Below are 18,033 nucleotides of genomic sequence, written 5' to 3'. Positions count from 1 at the left end.
GAACTACCTATCAACTGAAGCCGCAGAAGGAAAAAGGGGACATCCTGACGGACATTCGTAAGACCACCCATCCAATTGCACCAAATGTGGCTCCCTAGACAATACCTGGTTGCAACAAAAAGGTTCATCAAACTGAACAGCCCATCTGGAGGGAGGAACAACGCACATCACAATCACATCACGGCACACAGGATACAAGATAGCAAACGCTGCTTTATTATCGCTTTTCCACTCCCTCCTTCTCACCCCCCATCATCACCTAACCTCACCACCATCTCTCCCTACTCCCCACCACATCATCCCCCCCGGAAGACAAAAGCAGCAACCTCACCAACCCCAAAACCACAGACCATATAGACCAGGAAACTCACCCACCACCCCTTGCGATATCAAAACTCCTCTCATAAAAAAAGAAGAAGCCAGCCGGTCAACCCTCTCTAAACCCCCTTTTCATAAACCCGTTCCTTATGATCCCGGCCTCGGTCCTCGGTTGGTCATGTAGGTCCCCTGTCCTGCTGCCCCTCAGCAAAGAAAAACAATAATACAGAACCTCGCGCGCGTCAGAATAATCAAAGCCCGCCAATGTACCCTCTCATCATGTTTCTCATGTCCTTGGTATGATCTTTGTGAACGTTTCCCCCGCGCCCCCACCTCGCCAAATGTCAAGAACGATGAAATGCCTCAAGTAACCCTGGTCCCCCAAAAGGTATAAAGCTTGTTTGTTTGTTGTTTTGTGTTGTTCCCTCCCCCGGGGAATATCAAATTAAATGTAAAATAAAAAGACAGAACCTTAAACCCCAACGCCTTGCTGAAAAATCAAATTTGCAAAATGCAAGATATCAGTGTTTCTTGTGTCCCCCGATGATGCCCTCGATGTTAGCCCACGATTGTAGTGAACCCACAAAGCCAATGCCCTCTGCTCGACAACGAAAGCCATCCAACAAACGCGAAAGGATCGGTTGATTGCGATTGAGACAAGGCCGTATAGACTGACGGATACCGGAAATTCAAGTTGATGGGTATGCTTTGATCAAATCGATGCCGTATTCATCAACTATGCGGCTAGCGTCTCAAGTTCGCGGGTCGATACCAATCGCTGTTGCTGCCGACCACATTCGTTGCAAAGAAAAGGCTCCAAAAGCTGTGACCGTCTTTTCGTCTCGGTTGTCAACTCTCCGCGCAAAGAGGCAAGACAAGGCAAAACATTGTATGATGCGTCGCGGGCGAGCCAAGGTCATCGTCAACCGGTACACCAGGTATCACCCTGAACACTGGTAGGTGTGGCTTTTCTAATCGGCACGTGGCCGGCGTCCTCGTCCCTGTGCTTTGGCACCACCGTTTGCAGTTTGCTTTTTGGTAGCAGTCTGCGACTTGGTGACATGCTCGGGCGGCGGCTGGCTGGACTCAGCAGCTGGAGACTCCTAAGTTCCAGCGCCATAGACCGGTTGCCGGGCTTGAGGATGGGCCTGTGAGACTCCATGAGTCTGTTCACGTGTCAGTAAAAGATGTCCCCGATGCTCGAGATCAGCCATGAAGAAGCACCTTTTTTCTGCGCTTGTTCCCAGACGCCATATCACCCTCTCCAGTAGAGTAGCCTGACGCAGCGCCTGTGTCATCGTCTGGAAAGCCTTCGCCGTAGCCTTCGAAGCTGCTGTCACCGTAGCTTCTCTTCTTGACGGCACGCTTGGCCCTATCCTGGGCAGCGACCGGAGTGCCAACCTTGATACGAGGCTGTTGAGACCCTCCAAGGTTGAGCGGGGTGTTGGGTGCGGTAGGTCTGGCAGAAGACATGGCTCTGTCGCCCTTGCCGGGGCCAATCTCGCCCAAGACCGAGCTGTCCCAGACACTCTTGGGAACGACACCCTTGCTCATAGTCGTAGCACGCATCAGCTTGCTCTTGACCTCGGGGTTGAATCCATGGTGAATATCCTTGCCCCTGACGTATCTTGCATCCCAAACATCCTCGGGCACCTGCATCAACCAGAGCATGCTATCCTCGCGGTGGGGATCTTGCTTGACCGAGTCGAAGTGGCCTTGAACGCCGAGCTTCTTGATGAAGCCCTTGTACGTCTTCCTGATCGCATTCTTCTCACCGTTCGGAAGCACGCGGGCTACCGAGTCGGCAAGAGGTCCCAAGCCGTAGAGCTCAAAGAGATCTTCCGACACATGCGGGCGCGGCGTAGGATGGGCTAGAAAGAGCACGTGTTAACCAAGTCTTTGAACAAAAAGCAGTAGTCACCAAGAAACCACCGCATTCATCACTGAGTTTCAAGGGAGCCTTACGAGTTCTGCAAAGGAGGTATTTCTCGCCCACATCAAGGTGCAGGTCATCAATACCAAGTTTGCGGCCCTCGCTGTGCACCTTCTTCTGCTGTCTATCGCCGAGATCATCAAAGGCTCGCTTGCGCTTGTGGGGGGAGTCTCCGCCCATGACGACGTCCTGGGAGGCGTCGGTGGGTAGTGTGCTTCCGTTTACGCTGTGGGCAGGAGTCGGCAGAGCGGTCGTGATGGAGGTCATGGAGCTGCTCATGCTCATATTCTGGTCGCTCGTGCCAGGAGAGAATTGCGAGGGGCTTTGCGGAGTCTGAGGGTGGAAGGACATGATGGACCGACCGACAATGGCGAGATGATGCGATGTGGTCGGGACGATAAGGGTGACCGAGAGAAAATCCTTGGCGCGACCGTCACCCGAGCGGAGTGGCGACACGGACAAAGAAAAAAATTGAACAAACAAGCGGTCGGTATCGGATTCGCAAAGAAGACGGCGGCCTGGGGATGATAGACCGCTTCGCTCGATGGAAAAGTCGGAGATGCGATGCGGGAAGGGCCTGGGGCGGGGGAGGAGGTTGTTGTGGGCGAGTCGCGCGAAAGCGCCGACGACGGCTTCGCAGAACCTCAATCCAGCAACATGCACTCCTCCTGCTGCAGCGGCGGACTCGAAAAATCGGATTTCGGGGCGGTGAATGCTTTCAGACCGTTCTCTATGACGGGAATCGGTGGTTTTCGGCGGTCGCGGGCCTCTTCTGGGGCTCTGGGCGATTGAATGAGGCGGTTGGGCGATGGGCGGTTGTGAGGTTTGATGGATGATGATGGAGGAGAGGAGGTGCTGCGGTGCTCGCCTTCCTTGGTAGAAGCCGTTCGGTCACTTGGCCGCTCCCAGAACTGGACAGTGCGGAAGTCTCTTTCTGCCACGCGCCCCACTCTAACCCACACGAACCCACTCTCCCTGAACTGGTCGCGCAACCCTCGCGCGCCAGCCAATCGGGTGCCTACTTTCCATCCAGCCTTTTGGCGATTTGATCTCGACGGCCCGCTGCCCGCCGCCGGATGTCCATTATCAATTTCCATCTTCGATGAATTGAGGAGATACCATTGCCATTATCCATTCAGTTATCATATCATTATAAGACGCTATTCAGTTCTCTCTCTGACTCCGAGAATTCCGTGTGATTGATAAAGAGTCACACTAAGGAGCCGGCGTTTCTGTTGATCGGTTGGTCCATCGGACGTTGTCCTCCACACCACCCACCCAGGCAACAGGCGGCGGCCGCCCTGGACCGCCCTGAAGAAATCGGGCTGATGTGCCGCAAACCTACGAACCTAAAACCTCACTGTCCAGACCGCTGGGCTGAAGCGATCGCCGTTGCATATCCTCAGCATGTAGCACGACGTCATTTGGCTATATCCCATTCATGTCATTGTCAAGATGCTCATTATCACTACTATTCTCGATGATTTACAGCAGGGTTGTTGGAATAGAGAGAGTCACGAATATGGGGGGTTACACAGTGCGTGAGATGGGCTGACAAATCTGGAGAGCAGTGCTGGCGGGTGATGATAACCAGCCCACGAGCGACAACTCATGGCGCGGCCAAATTTCAATATTATCAAACGCCAGCAATCCACAACTCCACCACCCATATCAAACTTTGTTGAACACGCTCAAAACTCAAAAGCACTGTTGCATCACGAGCCGGTCCAACTCTGACACGTCGTGCGACTCTTCCCTCTCGACTCAGTGACCGCCTGGGCGACCGCGTCAGAGACCAATGTTTCGAAGTTGTCCAAGCACAGCCCCTCTCATCAATCAAAGTCGTGACCATCACAGACTGGTCAACCCAAAAAGGACGACCCTCCCATCGCAGCGCCAAAATCAAAAAGTCGCTGTTAGACAAGTCGTGTTCGATTCGTTGTAATCCCCGTCCCACAATCCAATCGCCGCTCTTCCTTGCCACGCTCGAACCAAGCAAACGTTGGCAATGAAAAACAAGACCAGAATTTCTCTCCAAAGCTGAAGAAGTTGGTAATTCCAAAAATTCCCTGCCAGGAACGAGTCCCAACAAGAGCGGTCAGGTATGTAGTTTTCAACTAGCAAAAACGCGATCTCGGACGAATCCTCACTGATACGCGTAAAACCCCTGCACTTGGATGGAGAAGAAAAAAGAAGAAGGGGAGGAAGTTGACGGGAGGGCGGGCGAAATTATATACACAAGGGGACTGGTCTGTGCACGCCTGCAAAATCGAACATGAAAAAGCGGGGCGCTCTGCCTGCTCCTGACTGCTGCTCCACAGCTGGCACTGTGTAAATCGGCGATGACATTGATTGTGGCTTTGTCAACACGCATTCACCACCCACACAAGGCAGTTGTTGGGCACTGGCAGCAATCCTCATGACAGGAGTCATCTGACAGTGCCACAAAGTCCTTGAGCACCCTCTGCAGCGTCTATCTGAGCTTATACAAGCAGGAGCCCAAAAGAAGCACAAACGGCAAACCAAACAGTACATGGCTTCCAAAATAGTAACAATTTACATACAACAACTGCCCCTAATCCAGCAGTGTTTCTTTTAGTGTATAATACAAACCAGGGCCTCCATCAACTCTGAACTAGGCATATGAAACCTTGCTAGACGGGTAAACAACAGTGCCCATTGTTGTCTCCTTGGTGTTCTTCTGGCCAGGCAGGAAAATGCTCGTCACCAGATCACTCCTATGCCGCTTGATCATCTCCTTCAGGACCGACCTTTCCACGACAATCCTGCCCGTCTCAAGCAAATCCTTGACATCCACATCCTCCAGCTCCAAAGCCCTGCCGTTCTCACCCGCCACCCCCATCGCGGTGAACAGGTTCATCCGCTCCTCCCCCGTGATGAATGTCGTCCTGCCATGAGCCTTGCCCCACTGCATCGCTCCGAGCATCTCGCCAACGTACTTTTCAATAAATGCATCCTCAAGCTCACGGGTCAAGAGGCCGTCCTGGGCTTGCTGGAGGAAGTCCTCAGGGAGAGGGAGATCGAGCCCGTCCTCGGTAACGATGAGCTCGCCACGGCGATATCGGTAAGAAAGAGCTGTGCGCCAGGCCAGATCGTAAACCTTGCGGTTGAGCTTGGTGCCGAAATCGCGGTTTCGGGGACCGTGGGATTTACCACCACCGCGCTGTAGCGGTGACTGCTTGTTGCCAACACGAGCTCTGCCTGAGCCCTTTTGTGGGCGAACCTTTCTGTGGGAGCCGGCGACCTCCCAGCGAGTCTTGGCTTGGGCCGTACCCTGTCGTGTGTTGTCACCTTCGTAGACGACCGCAAGGTGAAGAATGTCGCGGCGGAGGGGGAGGTAGAGGTGCTTGGCTGAGTATGTTTCGAGGGAGCGGGGGGCAAGGTCGGGGAAGGAGTGGACGGTAACAGGGACAGTGGTGACTATTAGCTCTGTTAGCAGGAAGATCACTGTTGTATGGTCATTCGTAGACCGAGTGAGGCTATCGCATACTGGGAGTCCATTTCTCAGCTACTGATCGTGTGATTTTGGAAACGGGCGCCTCGGTGGCCATGGACCGCCTTGATATTAACGGAGCTGTGCGGACCTGGTTATGGACACAGCATATCAGCAAGACTGTCCAAATCTAACCCAGAACCAAGGCCGGACAGAAAATACACACTGAGACTGTTCTGCATGTTTGCGCACCGAGGCTCAAGCCCCTCATCGCCTCGCTGAGGCACCTCATCCCCTTGCCGGCCATTGCGGGGGGTCTGCCGTCGGCAATCGGTGCTCGACCAGAAAAGCGGCGGGTTGTAGAAAAAGGCCGAGTGAAGGCGCCCGCTATCGTCCCTCCCAAGAATGACCTTATATCCGCTCTGTCGGGCAATTCGCGAATATCTTGGCTGTCGCTGGCTGCTGCTCCTGAAGCTCTGAAAAAAGATCTGGAGTCGTTGGCGCACAGACGCTTGCTAGGCCGGACGTTTACTGGACCCCTGGGCGTGCAAGAAGCTGACTGGATGAACCGCCGTGCATGGGTCCACGAATTTTCTCTATCGGCGCCGGCTCAAGAGACAAGCGAAAGGCCGACCAGATCCTCAACAGCTCAGGGCATAGGTGGAATTGGGAGCCCAAGACAGCTCCAAAATATTGAGAAATCATGTCGGGGACTCAGCAGGTTGCCCGGCCCCTTGTGCGGTCTCTCAGGCAAGCTACCAGCACCACGGCAACATGTCAGTCCAGGCCAATCGTCGCCGCTATTCGCCAATTTTCGTCGACCCCCAGTCGCAGCGATGAGCCCACGACGACAACCCCCGCAGGATCGGATGCGCAGAAGCTCGCCGCTGATGCTGCCGTTCTTGTTCAGAAGAAGGCCTCAGAGATCACAGCAATCAAGCAGGGATCAGAGGAGGAGCTGGCCAAGCTGCTGTCACCAGAACTTGGTTCTAGGAGAAGGAGAGCTGCTATTGCTACCACAGGCGACATTCCTTTCGAGCAGCTGCCATACCAGTGCTTCCAGGAGGCCCGCAAGGTTTTGGCCAAGGACAGAGAGGAGAAGATCGCCAAGATCAAGGCAGAGCTGGCGAGAATCAAGCGGATAGAGCAGACAGACGCCAGCACTTACAGAGGAGGCGAGGTGTTTAAGCAGAAGCGGTTGGAGAGTTTGAGGAAACATGTCGAGGAGCTCAAGATTCAGGCCGATATCAACGACCCGATGGTCAAGAGGCGGTTCGAGGACGGGCACGGTGCGTTGATGTCCTTTATATACCGCCGCCAGCTTTCACTAACATGCACCCAGGTGACATGAACAAGCCCATCTACCGCTACCTTGCCGAAAACAAGTGGCGCTCCATGGACTACAAGATCATCACCCAGCGTATCCACCAGTTCAACATCGTCCCCGACATCCTCCCCAAGTTCGACCCAACCATGGACGTCAAGATGACCTTCCGCGGCTACAAAGCACCCCCCGGAACCATCCTCGACTCGCTCATCACCGAAAGCCCCCCCAACCTCCGCATGCAAGTCTTCAACTCTGGCGAGCGTCTCCTCTCCGTCGTGGTAATGGACTCGGACGTTCCCAACCCGGAGACGGACTCGTACGGCCGCCGGCTGCACTTCATGGTCACCAACATTCCCTGGTCTCCCACTTCGACTTCCCTCAACCTCCACCGTCTCAACTCCAAAGCCAGCTCTGAATCCCCCCAGGGCGGCCTCCCCGAAGACGGCACCCTCGCCATCCCTTGGCTGCCCCCCACTGCCCAAAAGGGCTCGCCTTATCACCGCCTGAGCGTGTTTGTTCTTGAGCACAACAACAACCAGCCTCTTGATCTTGCCAAGCTCAAGGAGATGTACGGTGGGAGAGAAGGGTTCTCGCTCAAGTCGTTTAGGGATAAGTTTGATCTTAATCCGGTCGGGTTCACGCTTTTCAGGAGCGTGTGGGATGAGCATACGGCTGAGGTGATGGCTAGGCATGGTATTCCGGGGGCGGATGTTGAGTTTAAGCAGCCGCGGGTGCACTCGCTGAAGCCGCCTAGGAAGGCGAGGGGTTGGGAGGCGAAGAGGCAGAAGCCCAAGTACAAGAGCTTGTGGAAGTACTCCAAGAGGATTAAGGGGCTCAAGTATTAGGAGGGGAGAGAATGAAAATGGGGTGGAATTGTACTATAAGTGTGTATTGGGTGTGTTTAAATGCCATGCCACGGGCTGTATATTAGACATGTTGAATACCATGTGGGCGTTGACCCTTGTTCATGTCGTTGTGTGCAATATATACGAGCAAAGACTGGGGCTCGAAGCTCAGGCTTTTGGTCAGTCTTTGCACGCCTGCCGGCCACCGTGAAGACATAGATCTTGGAGCTATACCTCTATACTTGACACCGACGTTGCTAAGAAGAGATGGACGTTATATTACATGATATAAAGTTGCCATTTTGGGAACTCAAGGCCAAGACACAGCCTAGCTGAGCCTCGACCACCAAGGCTATGATCGGATAGCCTTCAAAGACACTGGTGGCGCATTCAAGGTGACTACAAAGCCCCTTTGTGTTGCCGATCAGCTTGATCATGCCTGCAGCAATCTTCCTGGCCACTCAGATATCACTTGACTACTCGAACTAGGAAACAGTTCTGATCCGAGACCATCTATGCGAAGTGGTTGTGTCATCCACTGTAAGCGTAAAGCCTCGTCTTATCTCTGATGCTTCCGAGATGGGACGACGTTGAAAGTTCCACGTATAGGTTGCTTGGCAAAACCGACAACCAGTTTCCAGCAACGACTCTGAAGAAATAAATTAAAAAGAATTTCAAGAGTTTAGAAAGCCGTTGGATTTGTCATGACTGACCATGGTGACATCAACGTCCAAGCGGCGGGGTTTCTGGTTGACGACCCCTCCACGGCAACACATGCCCGTTTCATCACTGTCTCACAACTGGCGGCTTCTGGGAACCCCTTGCCCGCAAAAGAACCGACTGAGCTCGAATCCAGATTCCAGAAGAGGCCGCCCTCTGACGGGATTGGCAGTTTATGATCGACCTCGACAACCACGGGTCTCGAGGACAGTGGAAACCTTGGAGAAGAGCCCAGAAGCTCTCGGTGAGGCATGGCATGATATTGAGTCCCTGAACATCATCATCATCATGGGAAAAGTTCTGCAATGCCTGGAATTCTGTGAGTTTTGCGTAACCGCCATCATACTTGCTGGTCAACATCATCAGTCCATTTTGGAGGCCTTGAGACGGGTGATCGTGATGGGCAAGGCACCTTGTTTGATAGATACCTGACTGAAGAGTTGTTGTCTCTGATAGGTATTGCAAGATACCACCTTTGATAACGCCCGCCCTCCTTTCCACCCCCTAAAAGGTAGCTAGCTATAGTGTTAGCCCTCAACCCACTTCCAAACACCGGACTACGGGTCTGGGGTGCGGTGAATGCCACCTAAAGTGTTGAGCTTTCAATGTTCGGATCCGGTCTGGGGTAGGTCGTACTCCTGCAGTTTGACAACAGAGAACGGGCTCGGCATAGTGGGCAGTGCGTGTAGATGATGTCTGGGGATGGGGAAATATTCCCCCCGGGCCCTCTGTGCCGCTTCCTATGCCCCCATCTGGACGATTCGAACTGCAGAGAGCGGACTTTATAAGATCAATAAACCCCGAGGGGAAAACGGTCGGCGTCGTCATCGGCTTGATTGTGGAGGTGAAGCTTACCAAGCAGCAGCAGCAGCCCTCTAACCTGAGGTGGAACAGTGAAGCAGAACACCCTGAATTTCGGCCGCCAGCCCGTGCGCTCAGTCACCCAACCCCAGCCCCCACATGCCACATGCCTGTCCTGCCTAACGTCGTTAGGTCTTGGTGATCGCTCGCGCGCGTCCCCCGCTAACGCAGCCCGCTGGGACACACTGAACTGGGGCCCTGACACCCGACACACCTTAATATGGGCACTTTGCCGCAGCTCTTCTTTCTTCGTGACTGTCTTGCCTCCCTTTTGCTGGTTTCGAATATTTTCGACTGTATATAACGAACAATCAACCCACTCTCACACCGTCGGCTTGGTCGACGACGACTATAACGAAGAATCGCAGTTGCAATTCCACATCGATATCCTGCCGTCACTTCCCCGGTTTCCCGACAGCCTCTGCTTCAAATCCGCGGCGTGGCTTGCCTTCGTGCGACTCCTCCCGCTCCAAGACATTGGATCCCAGCGAGCTGGCTACAGATTTTTGGAGGAACCTGAACCTCCACTGACCCGAGCTTTGTGCTGTGTCACAACCGAAGCTGTCGAACCCACACGAATGACCCCGCGACCGAAGAAGTGCTGAGGTGATATTCGGATGTCTTTTGTCGGCATAGCAGTCGAATTGTATCCAGCAGCAGCTCAGCCCCCCTATACCCGGACCATCCGGCACACTTTTCCCCTGATTCGACGACAGCCCGCAAAGAAAGGTTAAAGAGTGGATGGTAATAATAGCAACCCTTTTTCTGCCCGGCGCCTACGATAGTGATACTCGACACACCCTCCTACCGCCCCCTCCACACTTCATCGTCCCGCTCGGCCCCGCCTAATATCTATATTATCGATTGGTGCTCGCAACGGTTTCGACCGATCTGACATACCTTCTCGCTACCTCACATTGCGCTTTTGCCATCTTGATATCGAGTTTGCGACGAACGAACGCCGGTTAGGCGATAAAACTATTCACAATGGACCACATGCACGGGGGCTTTCAGATGCCCATACAACCACCACCGCTTATGAATCCACCGCCCCAGATCTTCGGCGGCTATGCTGAACATGGCATGCCTATGCCGCAACTACCACCTGACCTTATGGCTACGCAAATGTTTGGAGACCATGGGCTACTTGAAGACACAAACGAAGCAAAGAGGAGGAGGATCGCAAGGGTGAGTTGAAGAAATACTTGGTCTCGACGACGGGATGTGGCGTTTTGCTGACCCGCTGGGCAATCTGCAGGCATGCGATATGTGCAGGAAGAAGAAGATCAAATGCGACGGAAAATTACCAGCATGCACACACTGCATCAACTACAAGACCGACTGCGTCTTCACACAGGTGGAGAAGAAGAGGAATCCGCCCAAGGGGTGCGTATTTAGGACAAGCTCGGGTTTGCTGTTGAACCATTGAGCTGACAAATCGACCACAGGGCCAAATACATCGAAGGTCTCGAGAACAGATTAGGTCGTATGGAACACCTGTTGAGGCTGTCAGGTACGCATAGCTTTTCCCCAAACTTGGCTTCCTTAAATAGCAGCTTAACTTGAGGGCGTGGTCCACTAACGGTCTTGGCGCAGGTCTGCTTGGGGAAGATGACAATGGCGCTACCGATCTGGGGACGTTGGAGAAGAAGCTTGCGGAGAAGCAGCAGCGGTCGAGACAGGCTTCTCAGGCTGCGTCGAATCCAACGTCGCCATCACAGGCCACGTCGGGGCATGATGGCAATGTCTCCACTCCTCAGAGCTCCTTGGCTTCGCCGGAGCCAGCAAAGGATAGTAAGGATAAGAGGAAGTCTATCACGCCAGAAAAGGATGGAGAGGGAGAGGAGCAGGAGGAGGTTGCTGAGCTGAGTGAGATGATGTGCTCGCTAGTCACCAATAACATTGGTGAGACGAGATATATTGGTAAGTCTTTGGTCTATGATCAGCTTGCCACTTGTTACTGACACAGGAAAGGCTCCTCGTCCGGTTTCTCCATCTTCTCACCCAAGGGTATCCAGTGGGTGAATGAGAAGATGGGCGATTCTTCGTTCCAGCAGATGATCTCTGATGTCTCGATCGACGATCACAAGTGGACTGCATGGAAGCCTGATGTGTTTGGTGACCTCTTCCGCCGAGTCATCTTCCGTGACCTGCCACCAAAGAACGAGGCCCTTTCGCTGCTCAAGGACTATTTCGAGAACTTCAACTGCATGTTCCCGCTCTTCCACCAACCGACGTTTATGCATCTGGTAGAGCGACAATATTCCAGCGACCCATACACTGGATCTGGATGGTGGGCGAGTTTGAACGTGGCTCTGGCTATCGCTCATCGGCTACGGGTGATGAGCAACCTTGTACCACAGGAAGAGGACGACAAGGCTTGGGCATACATGAAGAACGCCATGGCTTGCTTTTCGGAGATTGTGATGCGCTGCACGGATCTGCTTAGTGTGCAGGCTCTGCTGGGTATGGCTATGTTTATGCAAGGCACTCCTAACCCGCAGCCATCGTCACTTATCATTGCGACTGCCATCCGACTGGCGCACACCATCGGCCTTCACAAGAAGGGCACCAACTTCAATTTGAACCCGATCGAAATCGAGCAGCGCAAGAGAGTGTTTTGGATTGCCTACATGCTGGACAAGGATCTTTGCCTCCGATCAGGAAGACCACCGGCACAGGATGATAGCGACATGAACGTCGAGCTGCCTGACGCTGACCCGGCGGATGGCATCGGAAACATTCCGCTGGCGGACGGAAAGGGGAAGATGAACCTGTTTAGGGTTATGTGCGAGCTATCCATTGTTGAGAGCAGGGTTTACAACAGGTTGTACTCGACAGAGGCGACAAAGCAGTCTGATGGCGAGCTCTTGAACACCATTGGCGAACTCGACCAGGAGCTTGAGAACTGGAAGGACAGGATTCCCATCGACTTCCGACCGGAACACGAAATCAAGGCATCGCACACGCCGCTGATACTGCACATCGTCATGCTGCACTTTAACTATTACAACTGCTTGACGACAATTCACCGGATGTCGATTCATCATGGGTATTGGACCAGCAGGTTGTCCAACTATGCTATTCAGGGGCTTAATGCTAGGCCATTGAACCCTCGCATTTTCTCATCGGCGGCGTTGTGCACTTCGGCTGCTAGGGCGTCGATTTCTCTGCTCAAGTACATCCCTCAGGGGGATTTCTCTTGTGTTTGGTAAGTTGCTCCTGTCCCATTCTCGGCTGCGTAATTGCTAATTATCATGTAGGATGGTCCTATACTTCCCAGTATCAGCCCTCGTTACCCTCTTCGGCAACGTGTTGCAAAATCCACTGGACCCAAGAGCCCGGTCAGACGCAAAGCTTATGAACGTGGTGGTCAACTTCTTGTCTATGCTCGGCGTAGAAGCCGAGACAGGTGGTGTCCACCGCATGCTGGGAGTTTGTTCAGAGTTTGAGCGGATTGCAAAGGTGGTGGTGGAAAAGGCGGAGAAGGAACACGCCAACAGGCGGAAGAGGAAGAATACCGAGCAACCAGCTGCCAAGACAACTGCTACTGGAGACTCCCCATCCTTCAACCCCAACCCAGCAGCCGCCGCCCCTACACCCCGGCCAACAACAGCCGGCTCTGCCACACCACAAGCATCCCATTCCATGAACAACCAGCATCAGCCCCCGAACAACAACCTTTCCCCACCACCAAACGACCACCGCTCACCACCAAACACTGGATTCGGCCCGATAAACGGCGCCGCCAACGGCCAAGGGACAATGAGCTCGAGTTCGTCGCCTGGTATGGCGCCAACGGGGTGGCATGGGGATTTTGCAGCTGCGCCTCCGAATGGTGGAGGCGGTGTTCCGGGTGGTGGTGGTGGTGATTACGGGGGGTATGATATGGGAGGATTTGATCCGATGAATTCAGTTACGATGGGAGGGACAGGGGGACTGACGAGCCCGCCGCTGGGGGGAGGGTTCTTTCAGCAGCCTATGTTGCCGCAGGACTTGTTTAGCTTGCCGATGACGTTGGATTGGGATTGGGCCGAGATGAGCGGGGGGGCGTATCCTAGTGTGGAGAATGGGAATTTTGGGGGGGAGGTGTCTGGGAGGATGTAGAGGTGGGAAACGGGGAGGGGGGGGGGCTGTGGAAAGGTAAAAAGGGGACTGGGCATCTTTGGAAAGGGAAAAGGGTAGATGGAATAATATGGGAATGGAAATTCATGGGTGGGCGTGATGGATTGGCATTGGGTTTTTTTGGGATTGTGTTTTTTTGTTGTTGTTGTTGTTGTTGTTGTTTTGACCGGATTCCCCCTTTTGTTTAGTTCAGTTGATGATTTTCTTTGGGAAGCATTGTTGTGTTGGGTGGTTGCATGGGAATGTGTAACTTGCTATGGGTGAGGAATGTGGGAGGGTATATAGGGGCGTGAATTAGAAGGACGTCTCTGCTCAGGTGCATCTTCTGTCTTGTTTTGCTGCTAACCATCAGATGAATGGATTGGTTATTTAAAAGGTATCTGCAGTAGCATCAGGATCGTGAGCTTCAAGCTAAAGCTCGTCGTGGCCGTTGTGACCAAGCTAAGCATGCTCACCTGCCTTCTTGTGGACTCCATACGTCAGCACCACACTGCCTACGGAGGAGCCTGTCCGGGCACTTTTGGGGGCTATGGAGCTTCTGTATTTTGTATAGACTTTAGGCCAGGAGTCCGATAATTCCATAGCTTTGTAGCCTCCCCCCTCCCCACGTGACTCAGCGCTAGGACATTTCGGGATAAGGCCGGATGAGCTTTAGGTAGGTGTTTCTCGCCGCACAGCATCATCATCGAATGGGATTTTGCAGAGCTTTCGTACAGGGAGGAAAACCTTTCTGCTGTCAGCACAGCGGCTCACTTGAACCACAACAACAGAAAGTTGGTCTTGTTCAAAAGACTGCCCGCTTCCTGTAGGCAATTTCGACGAATTTTTCCTACAAGTTGCCGCTAGTGGTTAGTGGTGAGTGCGCAGGCGGTGGGCCGCTGCTTATCAAGCTGATAGAAAAGGTCACAGTTCGTTTTAAACTGCTGCTTGCTGGTTCGGGTTGCCAAGAAATCCACCACACCTGCTGCTGGTGGTCGGTCCTTTCGCAATCCCGCATCGCATCACCACATCCCACCATCTTTCTCGACTGCGTTCTTGTGGTTGTACGCCACAACAAAACCGGACGCAGCTTTTACAACGAAAGGTGAAAAGGGGGCCGAATTGATTTAGACAAGGGGACATAAGACACAACAAAAGCAATGTTCCGATCCCCAGCCTGCCGACTGGCTGCCCTCGGCGGCGGCGGCAGCGGCGGCGCAAGGAGGAGTCTGCCCCTCCGAGCGATCACAAGCCCAGCCATTCGAGCAGCTCGACACCCCCGGATTATTTCATCCTCCCCAGCCGGTTCAGTTTTTGTTCTCTCGAGAAGATTCCAATCGACCAACCCCCCCCCTCCTCCTCCTGCCGGGCCACCCGAAAACAACAACAATGACCACCACCGAGACGTCACGACACCACCAGGAACCGAAGAAGAGAAGCCAATACCCCGCGGCTGGGTCCGCCTGTCGGAGGAGGAGCTGAAAAAGGTGGAGAAGCTCCTGGGTGTGATACAGATGCCGCCGGAGCTGAGGGCGATCTTCGACGTGAACAAAGTGCCGGGTTTGCCAAAGGAGTTTCATGACATTATGGTCAAGAACTGGACGGGGGATTTCCCTAAGCTGGGGATGATGGATGCCTTGAGGGCGATGAGGTACTTTCCGAAGATGCTAGAGGATATTCAGGAGTTTCAGGCACAGCAGGAGGAGGTCGAGGAGGAGAGGAGGAAGAGGGCGGAGAGGGAAGCGAGGAGTGTGAGTTTTGAGAGTAGGAAGCCTGGGGAGAAGGAGGAGGGGGAGAAGCAGGATGGGGAGGGGAAGCAGGATGGGGAAGGGAAGCAGGATGGGGAGGGGAAGCAGAAGGGACAGCAAAGGAAGAGGGGGACGCCACCGCCTAGACCGGGATTCCAGCTGTCGGACACCATGAGCTGGGTGGTGGGTGCTATTTTGCTGTATCCCCTGCTGTCGCTGTTTATGGGTGGGGATAACTCTAGGGAGATCACCTGGCAGGAGCTGCGGAGGACGTTTTTGGACAAGGGCTTGGTCAAGAAGCTGATTGTTGATCACGACCGGGTCAAGGTTGAGCTGGATAGGGAGGCGGTCAACTCTGTTTACCCTGGGTCTACTGCTGGCAAGCCTGGGTTTCATTACTACTTCACCATTGGCTCTATTGATGCCTTTGAGAGGAGACTGGACGAGGCGCAGCAGGAACTGGGGATCCCGACCTCGGACAGGATACCGGTCTCGTATGCCTCTGAGAGCAACTTCAGCAACTTGTTGATTGCTTTTGGGCCGACGTTGATGATCATGGGTCTGTTGATCTGGTCGGCGAGACGGGCCGGTGCTGGTATGGGTGGTGGTGGGAGCGGCGTCTTTGGTTTCGGCAAGAGCAAGGCCAAAGAGTTCAACCATGATGCGGCTGTCAAGGTCAAGTTTGCGGATGTGGCGGGTATGGATGAGGCCAAGACGGAGATTATGGAGTTTGTGAGCTTCTTGAAGTCGCCGGAGCGGTTCCAGAGGCTGGGTGCCAAGATCCCGAGGGGTGCGATCTTGTCTGGTCCGCCCGGTACTGGCAAGACGCTTTTGGCCAAAGCCACGGCTGGCGAATCTCAGGTGCCGTTTTATTCTGTCAGTGGCTCCGAGTTCGTCGAGATGTTTGTCGGTGTTGGTGCCTCGAGGGTTCGGGATCTGTTTTCGACCGCGAGAAAGAACGCTCCCTGCATCGTCTTTATCGATGAGATTGATGCGGTTGGAAAGTCCCGTTCGGAGGGCGGCGGCTTCAGGGGCGGTGGCAACGACGAACGGGAGTCGACGCTGAACCAGATCTTGACCGAGATGGACGGCTTCAACACCTCGGAGCAGGTTGTTGTGTTGGCCGGCACGAACAGACCTGACATTCTCGACAAGGCTCTGATGCGTCCTGGCCGTTTTGACAGACATATCCACATTGATCGGCCGACGATGAAGGGTCGTCAGGAGATTTTCAAGGTGCATCTTAAGAAGATTCTGACGAATGAGGATTTGACCTACTTGACTGGTCGGTTGGCCGCGTTGACTCCTGGGTTTGCCGGAGCTGACATTGCCAATGCGGTCAACGAGGCTGCTCTTATTGGTAGGTTTCTTCTCACTTTTTCGTTTCATCGTAAAGTCTAGTGCTGACTATTCTCATAGCTGCTCGTGCCAACGCTTCCAGTGTTGCCATGATCCACTTCGAGCAGGCCATCGAGCGTGTCATTGGTGGTCTTGAGCGCAAGTCTCTCGTCCTCGACCCCGAAGAGAAGAGGACAGTTGCCTATCATGAAGCTGGTCACGCTGTTTGCGGCTGGTACTTCCGGTGGGCTGACCCTCTCCTCAAGGTGTCCATCATTCCCCGTGGCCAGGGCGCTCTCGGTTACGCCCAGTACCTCCCCGCCACCGACGCTTACCTCATGTCGACCAACCAGCTCATGGACCGCATGGCCATGACCCTCGGCGGTCGCGTCTCTGAGGAGCTTCACTTCCCCACCGTCACCACCGGTGCTTCTGACGACTTCAAGAAGGTCACCCACATGGCCACCACCATGGTCACCCAATGGGGCATGTCCAAGAAGCTCGGACCGCTCCACTTCAACAACGACGAGAACCAGCTCAAGAAGCCGTTTGCCGAGTCGACCGCCCAGATGATTGACGCCGAGGTCCGGAGAATCGTGGACGAGGCGTACAAGCAGTGCAAGGACCTGCTGTCGGCGAGGAAGAAGGAGGTTGGGATTGTGGCCGAGGAGCTGCTGAAGAAGGAGGTGCTGAGCAGAGATGACCTGGTCAGGCTGCTGGGACCGAGGGAGTGGCCGGAGAAGGAGGAGTTTTCCAAGTACTTTGACGGAAAGGGGGGCAAGGGGACGGCCGCACCGCCTTTTCCCACCGAGAGCACGGATACACCTGGGGGTCCGGAGCCTGCTATGAAGGAGCATGAGGAGGGAGAGGAGAAGAGGTGAATGAATGTCGGTGTGTGATGAGGTAGATTTTTACAAAAACTCAACTCGTGTGTGTTCTTTTCATGTGCTTACGTTATTATACTCTGGGAAGAAAGAAAAAGGACAGCATCATGGGGTGGGTTTAAGTGGTAAAATCAGGTCGGATGATGCTTTTTAGGTGCATTGTTTGGGATTGATATGGAGGGGGGCAGGAGGAAGGGAGTGGAGGGGGGCAGGAGGAAGGGAGTGGAGGGGAAGGGGGAGGAAGTGGCATGTATCTATGTACTACTATAAACTCTTTTTTCCTTTGTATATGAAATGTAAAAGTATTATGATAGATTGATGGTGTGTGGTGTGGTGGAGGTTGGTGGTGTAAGTGGGAGAATTGTGGTATAGGTTTTTGAGATACCCTTCCTCTACTATGATTACGTTGCTGTTGAGGCTTTGAATCTGTACGGTTACATTATGAATGTCTTTGAGGGCGATGATTTTCAGGGACTTGGGGGAAAACGTGAAAGAACAATG

The 18,033-nt window shown here is 53.8% G+C and overlaps 6 protein-coding genes across 6 annotated transcripts; 3 read left to right on the top strand and 3 right to left on the bottom strand.

Annotated features, from left to right (window-relative positions):
- Window positions 1-200: 200 nt before the first annotated feature.
- Window positions 201-2,602, bottom strand: ROX3 (RNA polymerase II holoenzyme/mediator subunit; the record flags this gene model as incomplete). The annotated part of the gene is made up of 3 exons (XM_062944211.1): window positions 201-1,484; window positions 1,543-2,189; window positions 2,284-2,602. The coding sequence occupies 3 exons, from the start codon at window positions 2,600-2,602 to the stop codon at window positions 1,422-1,424; spliced, it is 1,029 nt and encodes a 342-aa protein (XP_062803017.1). The 3' UTR covers window positions 201-1,421.
- Window positions 2,603-2,895: 293 nt separating this feature from the next.
- Window positions 2,896-3,348, bottom strand: QC764_0035870 (uncharacterized protein; the record flags this gene model as incomplete). Its single annotated transcript, XM_062940241.1, has 1 exon — window positions 2,896-3,348. One exon carries the CDS (start codon window positions 3,346-3,348, stop codon window positions 2,896-2,898), a length of 453 nt encoding a protein of 150 aa, XP_062803016.1.
- A 1,431-nt stretch (window positions 3,349-4,779) lies between these two features.
- On the bottom strand, window positions 4,780-6,583 carry yml6 (54S ribosomal protein yml6, mitochondrial). The gene is made up of 3 exons (XM_062944210.1): window positions 5,932-6,583; window positions 5,763-5,856; window positions 4,780-5,692 (listed from the first exon to the last, which is right to left on the bottom strand). The coding sequence occupies exons 1-3, from the start codon at window positions 6,010-6,012 to the stop codon at window positions 4,887-4,889; spliced, it is 981 nt and encodes a 326-aa protein (XP_062803015.1). The 5' UTR covers window positions 6,013-6,583; the 3' UTR covers window positions 4,780-4,886.
- On the top strand, window positions 6,231-7,987 carry MRPL35 (mitochondrial 54S ribosomal protein YmL35). Its single transcript, XM_062944209.1, has 2 exons — window positions 6,231-6,994; window positions 7,048-7,987. The coding sequence occupies exons 1-2, from the start codon at window positions 6,409-6,411 to the stop codon at window positions 7,875-7,877; spliced, it is 1,416 nt and encodes a 471-aa protein (XP_062803014.1). The 5' UTR covers window positions 6,231-6,408; the 3' UTR covers window positions 7,878-7,987.
- A 612-nt stretch (window positions 7,988-8,599) lies between these two features.
- On the top strand, window positions 8,600-13,565 carry QC764_205020 (uncharacterized protein; the record flags this gene model as incomplete). Its single annotated transcript, XM_062944208.1, has 8 exons — window positions 8,600-8,916; window positions 9,054-9,222; window positions 9,463-10,646; window positions 10,717-10,844; window positions 10,907-10,971; window positions 11,055-11,381; window positions 11,433-12,669; window positions 12,722-13,565. The coding sequence occupies exons 3-8, from the start codon at window positions 10,446-10,448 to the stop codon at window positions 13,563-13,565; spliced, it is 2,802 nt and encodes a 933-aa protein (XP_062803013.1). The 5' UTR covers window positions 8,600-8,916; window positions 9,054-9,222; window positions 9,463-10,445.
- Window positions 13,566-15,226: 1,661 nt separating this feature from the next.
- On the top strand, window positions 15,227-17,529 carry AFG3 (AAA ATPase afg3; the record flags this gene model as incomplete). Its single annotated transcript, XM_062944207.1, has 2 exons — window positions 15,227-16,670; window positions 16,730-17,529. 2 exons carry the CDS (start codon window positions 15,227-15,229, stop codon window positions 17,527-17,529), a joined length of 2,244 nt encoding a protein of 747 aa, XP_062803012.1.
- Window positions 17,530-18,033: the final 504 nt, after the last annotated feature.

This window comes from Podospora pseudoanserina, chromosome 2 (assembly GCF_035222485.1).
Source record: "Podospora pseudoanserina strain CBS 124.78 chromosome 2, whole genome shotgun sequence".
Classification (NCBI taxonomy): Eukaryota; Fungi; Ascomycota; class Sordariomycetes; order Sordariales; family Podosporaceae; genus Podospora; species Podospora pseudoanserina.
The sequence above is the reverse complement of the archived record's forward strand: the minus strand, read 5'-3'. Positions and strand labels throughout refer to the sequence as shown.

What these genes read in the sequence shown, in the direction of transcription:
- yml6 (XM_062944210.1), bottom strand. Translation starts at nt 6,012, where the DNA reads ATGGCCGGCAAGGGGATGAGGTGCCTCAGCGAGGCGATGAGGGGCTTG. An exon ending in AAACATGCAGAACAGTCTCA is followed by an intron (nt 5,857 to 5,931) that starts GTGTGTATTTTC and finishes GTCCATAACCAG; the next exon opens with GTCCGCACAGCTCCGTTAAT. An exon ending in AGCTGAGAAATGGACTCCCA is followed by an intron (nt 5,693 to 5,762) that starts GTATGCGATAGC and finishes CAGAGCTAATAG; the next exon opens with TCACCACTGTCCCTGTTACC.
- MRPL35 (XM_062944209.1), top strand. Translation starts at nt 6,409, where the DNA reads ATGTCGGGGACTCAGCAGGTTGCCCGGCCCCTTGTGCGGTCTCTCAGG. An exon ending in GCGGTTCGAGGACGGGCACG is followed by an intron (nt 6,995 to 7,047) that starts GTGCGTTGATGT and finishes ACATGCACCCAG; the next exon opens with GTGACATGAACAAGCCCATC.